The sequence below is a fragment of the Martes martes genome (genome assembly GCF_963455335.1).
Source record: "Martes martes genome assembly, chromosome: 8".
Classification (NCBI taxonomy): domain Eukaryota; kingdom Metazoa; phylum Chordata; class Mammalia; order Carnivora; family Mustelidae; genus Martes; species Martes martes.
Genome location: NC_137895.1, coordinates 3,590,171 through 3,600,411, shown reverse-complemented (window position 1 = coordinate 3,600,411; position 10,241 = coordinate 3,590,171). Strand labels below are relative to the sequence as shown.

General features: G+C 51.9%; 1 protein-coding gene across 1 annotated transcript; it reads right to left on the bottom strand.

Annotated features, from left to right (window-relative positions):
• Positions 1 to 510: 510 nt before the first annotated feature.
• On the bottom strand, positions 511 to 7,365 carry LOC308348030 (polycystin family receptor for egg jelly-like; the record flags this gene model as incomplete). Its single annotated transcript, XM_080811847.1, has 1 exon — positions 511 to 7,365. One exon carries the CDS (start codon positions 7,363 to 7,365, stop codon positions 511 to 513), a length of 6,855 nt encoding a protein of 2,284 aa, XP_080667973.1.
• Between the last annotated feature and the right edge of the window lie 2,876 nt (positions 7,366 to 10,241).

The window sequence follows — 10,241 nt, the reverse complement described above, 5'->3', positions numbered from 1 at the left end:
TGCACAAGGTCTCTCTAGACCTTGCCAAGCTGAATGGTCGGGGGTGGGGGAGCCGTGGGATGGGGAGGATGAGGTGTTGGGAGGGGTTTCCCAGGCCCGGTCTACAAAGGGAACCCCCAGAGGGACTAAGAGAGCCACAACCTCTTGGCTCCCAGCCCCGGGGACACAGTCGCAGCAAGAGAATGCTCTGCCCTAGAGAGTCAGGGTAGAGACCCTATCACTCTCTCTCCCCCAACTCCGGGTCTCTACTACTCTAAACTGCTGTGGGCTCCAAGGACAACGAGTAACCTCTAGAGAGGAATCATCCCCGGCTCCCATGCTGCAACCTGCCCTACACCCCAACACTCAGGAGTAGAGGCCAAAGGTGGAGACACTTCTGAATGTAGGGGTGTGCGTTGTGCAGGACACGGGAAGAGAGCACTGCTGAGCCATTGAACATTTCTTACATCCGGAGAACCAGCATCGGTGCAGGGGAGGTGCCTTGCCTGTGGGTCTTGACCCTGTCCCTCATCACACAACAAGATAAACCATTTTTTTCCCTTTGATGTTTCTGGTCTTCAGCCCCAGATACCGCCGGCTGTTCTTCTCTGGCTGCCCATACAGCATGTTGACAAAGAACTCTGGTTCATCTTTGTCCCTGGGTTGGAAGGTCAGAAACCTAAACATTGCTCTTAGCTTGCGGCACAGATAGGTCATTGCTTCCGCTTCGTCTGATGGTTCCTCGTATACGGGCTGCTTCATTTCCTCATAGGCGGACAAAATCACGGCCTGAAACAAGTTGATCAATATACAGATCATCACCAGCAAGAAAGAAGAGAGGAACAGGACCCCCAGAACCCTGTTGTTGGAGAACTCGGTGTTCTGAAATGCTGAAACGCAATAGGAGAAGATCGTCTGCGTAGCATGAATCAAGTTACTGTAGTTCCACTCGTGTTGACCAAACACCAGGTAGCCAAATGCCATGTACACAAAGAAGTACACAGACACCACCAGGGCCATGTGGCAGATGCCGGGAAGGGCCGCCTGAATGGCCCTCTGAGCCAGGCGCACATCATAGAAGACTCTGGAGTACCTGAGGGTCTTCAAAATGGTCAGAAATAACAGGAAACCCAAAATGATCCTCATGGCGTGATCTACTTGAGAAACTGCATGAAACGGAATGAAATCCTCAGGGTGCGACAAGTAAAAGCGAATTATGCCAGTGGCCAAGAAGTGCTTCCTAAAGAAGAGCACAATCAGCACAGTAAATATGCATTTTAGAGCAAAGTTGAGCAGGTTATACACACTTCTCACGTACGAGGCCCTTTCTTGCATGATGATATAACCCTCATCGACCACATAGGCGAAAAAGAAAATGAGAATGGCCACATACAAGTAGATTTCTGCCGAAGTTTCCCTGTCGAAATCAGCAAGCGAGAAGGAGTACACGGATAAGCTCGTGTTCACAACTCCTAACTGAGACGCCTCGAAAACGACAGAAACGCTACAGAACAGACTGACGTCTGGGTTGAAGGTGGTCAGCTCCAGAATGACGGCCCACGTCTTCTCATCAAGCCACTCGCTGCTCTGGAGTTCCCTGAGCCTCACGGTGGAATTAAAAGGCTGCTGCTCTGGGAAGAAATAGAACGCGTAGCCTCCCGACCCGTAGGTGTGTAGGAGTCCGTGGGAGACATACCCCCAGGTCCTCCCTGGAGCCTTGTAAGTAAACCCACTGGTATTCTTATCCTCTGGCCTCTTGAGAACTTTGTTCCAGAAGCTAGAGTAGCTTCTGGTGTCTTCCGGGTCAGTGCCATAGTTGGGATGACAATGGATTTCTCTTCCCATGCTGGTCTGGGCCAAGCTGGCAGGCAGGCAGAGTTTATCGCCGGGTCTCGCCCTCACCTGCCTCAGGAGTGGAAGGCCCAGGATTTTAGAGGAGCTGTCGGGCAGAAAGGCTGGATTCGGGTCGTTGTGGACCAGGGGCACCAGCACGGTGTTCAGCCACCTGTAGATGTCCTCCAGCTTGGTCACCGAGCCGAGATCCACAGAGAACCGATCGCGAACCAACTGGTTATAGTAAAAGCTGTCCGTGTGACGCAGGAGGGCGACGAGGCTCAACAGGAGGGCCAGAAAGATGAAGTGAGTGAGAACGTAACACAGGAACAGGAAAGCCCTCCTCTTAATTGCCCTCTTCCTCTTGAATATTAGGATTTCGTCTTCGGTGAGGGGCTGGTACATCCTCGATCTTCGGAGCTCCATGATCTGCTCGTGTCGCCTTTTCCTTTCTTCTCGGTTCATCCTGCCCTGAAGCTCGATCTCAATATAGCGGTACTTGCTTGTCCAAGAAAGATTTTTACAATACTTGGGCCTACCAGCTCTGAAGCCTGACAAGAGTATAATTTCACATGGCTGCACCAGCAAAACAGACAAACAGAATGAACAAAAAGATGCAAAGAGCCAGTCCATTGACTTTTCATAGCTATAATTCAGTCCGTAAAATATGATGAAGAACGAAGATATGCTGGACGTGACGAAAACCAAGAACCACGCTATATAAAGGCAACATGGAGGCAGAACGACCCTGCTCTTCTCCTTGAGTTCGACAGGACCTGCTTGGGAAGAAGGCTCTGTAGAAGCAACAAACTGATTTTTATTTGTGTTTGCGTTACTGGCATTTTTATTTTGTCCCTGGGTGCGTGTGACCGTGCTCTGTCCTTTCTTTTGCTGGCGCCCTGTCGTAGTGAGTGCCTTGGCAGTCTTTGTAGGTCTAGGTCTCTTCCCAGTTGGAGGCTCTGAAGCCACCTTGGTGGGCACATGCACACTTTCCTCAACATGCCACTTTTTCAGAAATTCCTCCCAGTGTGCATTTTCTTGCTCCAAGGAATCATTCCGGGGAGAAACCGTTTCTAAAGTCACACGAGGTTCCCTCTGGGAGTAGGTGAAGAGAAAAATGATCAACATTTGGAGAGGGAGTGTAATTAACACACTTTCCAGTCCTATCATCATTGACCTGACGTAGCTCCCCTCTCCTGAAGCCAAATTTTCTGCTCTGTCGAGATTAAAGAACATAATGTTACACAGAAGGGAGGCCATCAGCATTGCCAAACAGCAGGACAGTCTCTGCAGCCGATTGAATGGGCTATCAATGATAGTGGAGAAAATAGAGAACCACAGGTGATCTCTCCCCATCCTGTGAGCTGATTCTATCAGGAAATAGTCCTTTCTGTTGATAGGCTGGTCTGGGTCAGTAACACGAAATGTTCTGTCCAAAGAGGTGTCAATACAAAGCCATTCCCGGCATAAAAACAGCCAGATGTGTCGGCTGAACAGATTTTCTACTTTGACTCTGCTTAGATACCAGCTGGGGGATTTGCCCTCATTGTTGTGCCACACACGAATGGAATGGATGTCCCCCAAGTCCCTTTTTGTGGTTAGGAGAAAAGTGTTGACGCTTCCCCGGTAGAGGGTTGTAAAATATGGGTGGCTCAGACAATGCACATCGCTGGCACCTTCTGTTCCCATAAGTTGCATAAAGACATCGGCCTTGGTCCTGGCCCGACACCGGCTTCCCATAAAAACAGTCACGAGGTAACATACCTTATCATAAGGATCATTATCAAGTAGAATTATCACATGTAGCCGTAGATACTGATCCGTTTCATCTCTCAGCAAAGCCCAGAAGGCTAGGATTATGTAAACCAGCATAATGAAAAGTACAGTGAAGAGCGTCACATAGTTGCGGGTGACACTTGTGTTGACCTCCAGCCGAAGATCTACAGGATTAGGGATCACAATCACGTTGGTCGTCAAAAAGTGGGTTTGCAGGTGTGTGCTGGCTTGTTTTAGTAGATCCAGCTGCCGCCGGACCCTCCTTGTGTTTTGGCAGATGCAGTGCACTCTTCGCCACGTGGTCCTCTCTCCGAGAACACAGGTATCTTCTCTCCAATCACTCTGGATCCCATACATGTCTAGGCAGTGAGCGCTGAAAAGAGCAATTCTCACTAGCTTATCATTGGCTGTCATGACAAAACGAGGCGCCTGCAGAGCTATGATCAAGGTGCACTCAGACGAGCCACCTCGCTGAGCTATGACTTGTAGCAGGGATGCTGGAAGACAAACCACGCGGGCCTCCCTAACGGCACAGGCTGAGTCAAACAGATCACTCTGGTTGGCCATGGGAGGGATGTCATGGGGAACTAGGAAGGTGGCGACCAGAGCAGTGGGGGTAATTTCACTGCCGGCGTACACCAACACCGTGAACAACACGGTCACTTCGGTCACAATGTGGACCAGCAACTCCTTCACTACACTGCTGTCCACCTCAACCCTGAACTCCCCTGTCGTCCTTTTCAAGGACTCATCAGCTCCCTCGGTCTCACTCTCGGGTCCCACCGTGAGGTTAAAAGCTGCAAAGCTCAAGTTTCTTCTGGCGATGTACACTTCTGCTACATCAGGCATGATCTCGACCACGTCGCCCTCAGGGGTCGTTCCTGTCATCCTGAATCCAACCACCTCTGCAGAGCAGCTTTCCTGATCATTCATCCAAGGAAAGGGATCGTCTGCAAACTCACAAAACATGGTGGAAATCGGGGCATTTTCAGGTAAACTAGGAATACTGCTCCCATTTAGCGTCGGACGAAAATAATGTTGACTGCTTTTCTCATTCCTGAAGACACCGGTAACCTCCCACTTTTCAGTTTTCCTGACATACACATTAAGGCTGGAGGCCGTCATTGCAGTGGTCTCATTCCCTGGCACTTTTCCCTCCAATACTGTGTCTGCTAGCAATTCCAACACATAGAAAGGCTCATCGACCACTTCATAGCTAACGGTCAGTTTCAAGATATTAGACAAAGTTGTTAATATCCCAGTGCTCACAGTTTCTATTTGTTCAGAGTGAACGTGTGAGTCCTTCTGTCGAGACTCTTGTAGGGCTCGATTTGCTAGCCAAATCCTCACTGTGGCCAGTTTCTGAGCCAATCGAGTGAATCCGGTGGTCGTCTGGGTTAATTTAGTAACGCTCATGACTACCTGGCTAATTTCCACCAGAGTGCTATTGGGAAGAAGGAAAGTCTGGTTGACAAGGTATTCCCGGAGTCTGGCCTTGTCAGCTTCCAAACTTAATTCAGGTTTCATGTTATTCAAAACAGAAGCTGCTATATATATTAAATAACCTGCAGGTAGGAATTCCTCGTTGTCAAGCAAAGTAGATAGCGATGAACTTGGTCCCATGGTGAAATTGAATAAGCGATCGAGCACAGCCTTCGCTGAGATTTTATCCGTAGGGGCGTGTACGGTCGCGTACAAAGTCACCTGAGAAAAAGCTCCTAGAGAGTCATACACCTGAACAGATATCTTCATGGCATAATGATTAGCCAACACACCCACAGGGAGAAAGGAAGGGGGCGATGTGGACTCATTCCCCAAATACAGGATGACCCCCAAGGTGTTCTCCTTAATAGAACTGATCTGACCAAAACCATACAAATCAGAGACCACCATTTTGTAAGTAAGAGGGAAGTTCTTATCCTTAAAATTATCGCACCGGATGACAAACCTGGTAACAAAGGCAACTCCTGTAGCTGGATTAATGCTGCACTCTCCGATTTGAGGGAAATAGTTAATAATAAAGGGGTGCTTCAAGTCCACGTTATGCCCACTCCAACTTGCTAGATGCACAGAAGCCCAAAACTTAGCTTCAGGAAAATCCTCCAAAGCAAAGGCTTTTATAGACAAATAAGCCCCATTCCTCCCTGTTGTGGTGTGTTTCGCCCAATCAAAGTTTACCTCATCCCCTAGAGATGACAGAATCGACCATTTATACACATCCTGGCTTGTTGAACAAGTTGTGCAATTGAGAAACAAAGAAAATCTGTCGGAAATACCCAAAACGGCATCACAATTTTCAATACACGAGATGTTTGCTGCGGGGGCTGGTCCTTTGAGCACGTGTACCTCTCTATCAAGATAGGCTTTCCTATCACCCTTGCGGACCACCATTCTGAAGAAGTACACACCTCCACCTTTCAGCGTTCCCGGCTGAAGTGTGAGGACAGGGCCAGAGGCCTCCTTCCAGTTCAGATTAGTCTGCTTTGGGGCGCAGACGCTGCTGCTCATCACTGTGATTTTATGTCCCCGGTAGTTTTTTGGGTCGGTGGTACAGTACCAAGAAAAAAGGAGCCCCTCGGATGGGTCGTCCGAATCTGGATCAGAGGACCCTGTTCCATCCAGACCCAGCTGATCTGTGAATTTGATTGTTATGTTGGGGCCCCCAGGAATAACTGCTTCTAGGTCACTTCTAACGATGCTGACATACATGAAATCCGAGGCCGAGACCTGAGGCCAATTTCGATTCGCATAGATGTCGACTACAAACCTCATCACATACACCCCCCAAGTTAAAGATTTTGGAGGAATATGTAGAAATGTTGGCGCCCTCCCTGATTTTGTGATGGGTATATCCAATGGTCTGTACCACCGGGGCAGATCGTTTAAAGAGGGCACGGAAAACACCTGCCAGTACGAAACAATTAACGTGGAGTATGGACAGTTGTACTTGTAGGTGGCATTGAGGGTAGCCTCCATCTTCCTGGTCAGCACCAAGGGTTCACCATCTTTCTTCCTGTTGATCTTCACCATGGTGATGGCACAGGGCTCCTCTGGGGACACCTGGCAGGACACGGAAGACTGGATGGCTTGAGGGCCATCCGAGTTGACAGCTTCCAGGACAACAGGCGTGGGCCCATCCGTGGGACACTCCGTTTGGGCCACGAAGCCCGCGGAGGGGCGAGGCCCGGCGGCCGGCAGGTCGGTGGAGGAACGGCGGGGGCGCCGAGGGCCGGCGGGCCGCAGCGGCTCGGGCCAGAAGGTCCAGTCCGGGCGCCCGAGCGCGCGGGGCCGCGGGGTGCGCCACAGCAGGGACAGCCGGCCGCGGCGCGCAGACAGCCGCAGGTGCACGAGCGCGGGCGCGGCGGCCAGGCGCGCGCGCAGCAGGACGCGCCGCAGGACACAGAGCGGGCGCGCGGGGCCGCGGGGCAGGCAGAGGCGGCCGCCACCGGCCGGGATCACGCCGCCGCCAGAGGCCGCGCGGGGCCGCAGGCGGACGCGGGCGCTGCCGGCCGGCTCCCCGAGGCCCGGGGCGCCCCTCCAAGCGCGCAGCGCGGCCGCGTCTCCGAGGGCCGGGCCGCGGGTCCGGGCGGCTGGCGGGGGGCGGCGGGCCGAGGCGGGATCCGGGCGGCGGGGTCCGGACCCCGGTGCGGCGGTGACCTGGGAGACGCGGATGGCGGCCAGGCCCCTGCGAGGAGCCGTGGGCCGCGGGAGGCGGCCGCGACCCAGACCCAGGCCCAGGCCCAAGAGCAGGAGGAGAAGCAGGGTTCCTGGCCGCATGGCGCCGCCAGCCTGGGAACCTGGGAGCCGCTAAAACGGGGGTGGTGGGGTCTGGCTAACGGCCGCAGGGGGCTCGGGGCCTGCGGTGGGTGGGCGTGGCGCGGGCCAAGGGTCACGACCCTGGAGCATGGAATGGGGTGGGCTTCAGGTGTCCCCTCCCCCTGCCTGCCACTGCACGCCTCCAAGCAGGAGTCCTCATGGGATTAAGGGGGCCCAGGCTCCGGGCGCCTGGGTGGCTCAGTGGGTTGAAGCCTCTGCCTTCAGCTCAGGTCATGATCTCAGGGTCCTGGGATCGAGGCCCACATCGGGCTCTCTGCTCAGCGGGGAGCCTGCTTCCTCCTCTCTCTCTCTCTCTCTCTCTCTCTGCCTACTTGTGATCTCTGTCTGTCAAATAAATAAATAAAAATCTTTAAAAAAAAAAAAAAAGGGGGGCCCAGGCTCCCAACAACCTGGAAAGGCTCCGCCTTAGTTGGAATCCCCTTCCCCTGGCAAAAAAACCACAGGGATGTGAGCTCCCTGAGAGCCCAGGGAGGTCTGACTCTGGGTTTCTTGATTTGCTTTTCCTACTTTCTTAGGATGAAACACCAAGTCCTTGTCTTTAGATCTTTTTCATTTCTCTAGAAGCATTTAATGCTGTAAATGTCCCACCAAACACTGCTTAACTGCGTCCTGCATGCTTGCCTAGTTTTGTTATCGTTCAATTTAAATTATTTCTACTTGGCCCTGTTTGGGTTTTGAACCATCAGTTCAAATGGGTTGTTTAATTTCCCCGTATTTGGAGCTTGTGCGAAATCTTAGTTATGCTGGTTTCTAACTTAAGTCAGTCGAGGTCAGAGAATACATTCCATCTGATTTTGAGCCTTTGCATGAACTGAGACTTGCTTGAGAGCCCATACACTAGAGTGGTCTGTGTTGGGTACCCCCAAAAATGGGTCCGTGATTAACGGAGTGAGACTGATATAAAGCCAAGGTCAAGCAAAGCTTTATTCTGTGCCAAGCATCAAGAATCAGACCGAACATTCGGGAACGCACCTCTTACAAGAGAGGGCAACCTTTCTCTGTTTCACAGACTAGCATTTAAGGGCAAAGGCCATGTGGTTGGGCCTGGCCATGCACAGGTGGCCAATGAAACTGTAACACACAGAGAAAGCTACACAGTCATGCTAGGTGGCCAATTGAATTACAATTTACCCTAGTAGACGTTTTAACCAGCCTATCACCTTGATCAGAATTGGCGCCCAAAAGGTGCCCAAAGGGCGTGGCCCATACACCTTGGTAACTTGGGAGACAGTATGCATCCCCCCACTGATCGTATGTCTCCACCTGGCTTGACCCACCTTGTATTTGAGCTTTCCTACCTGGGGCTGGTTTCCGGGACTTGTTTTTAAGTAAGTCCCCTGGGGGAAGGGGAGAAGGGACAGTTTAACGGTTAAACAGTAAGGTTATTGTTTAACCTTAATGGAAGCCTCTTGCTAAATAGGTCCTTACAGTCTGCCTTGCTGTATGGTCCTCGTGCCCTTAAAAACAAGGTGTGTCTCCTGTCGTTGGGTGGGTTTTCCTACAGACGTCAACTAGATCAAGAGAGTTGGTACCCGAGTGTTTCATCCTCTATGTCTTCCTGGGTTTTCTCTCGTTTTTCTGCCACTCGCTGAGACAGGCTGTTACTCTCTCCTGAGCTGACTGGGAAATTGTCTCTTTGACCCTTTCTTTCTGTGCATCTTTGCTTCTTGTCTTTTCAGGCTCTATTAGATGGATACACATTTGTGTTACGCCCACATGAATTGGTCCTTGTCTCGCGATGAGATGTTTCTGTTCATCTCAGTATTCATCTCCGTTTGGAAGTCTGTTCCACCTGATGTTCAAATGCCAGATGATATGTTGATTGTATCTGAATAAAACTGGAAAATGAAATAAGATAGCCACACTCGCCTTCTTGTGCTTACTGTCTCCATGCCGTATCTTTCTTTCACTGATTTCCTTTTCAGCTTGTGTATGTCTTTATACTTAAAGTGGTCTTTCGAAGGCAACATGTAATAGGGTTTTCTTTTCTTATCCTTTCTCTCTCTCTCTCTCTCTGAGTGCACCACCCCCGAAGGACAGGCCATTGTCAGGACAGAAGGAGGCAGCCATCTGCAAAGAAGGGAGAGGGCCCTTACCGAGAACCCATCATGCTGACACCCTGAGCTTGGACGTGGGGCTCCAGAGCTGTGAGGAGTAAATCCTTGCTGTTCAGACAGCGCCCCCACTGCGCCCCCCATCCCGCGGTATTTTGTTTTAGCAGTCTGAGCTAAGACAGCAGGAAACGTCGGGGCTGAAAACTCAGATTGGGGTCCTCAGAGGCATGTAGGGTGGAGGCCCAGATGGAGAAGGAGACAGACTCTGGTTGTCTCCGGTACTTAGAGGAGAGGTGGACAGAGATAGGCAGTGGGGCAAGGTGGAGAGCAGGAGGGTGTGGTGTTCTGGAAGCCAAGGAAAGAGGGGATTCAGGAAAGACACAGTGTGGCCTGATGGGTCAGAGCAGCTGAGGATGAGGAAGACGAAGCTGGAGCATCATGCTCCTAGCCTGCTGACTCCCTGTGCCCTCTCACCACCACCCCCAACACACACTTTGGGACAGGAGTCCCCAGGCCTGGGCCAGCGCCACGGGCGGGAGGGTCTCTGTGCACCCCAGGCAACAGATGAGATATGTTCAAAAGGAGCCCTGTCCTTCCCCGAGGACCCTTTAAAGCAATGTCGCTGTGATCCATGGCACCCTTGGTGATCTGAGCCCCAGCGACCCGGCCCTCCGGAGCCTGCCCTGCTCCAGCTTCCAGACGACCCTCTGGCTGGCGGGGTCCCATGCTCCAGTCTCAGACCCGCTCTTCCCTCGTGTCTCC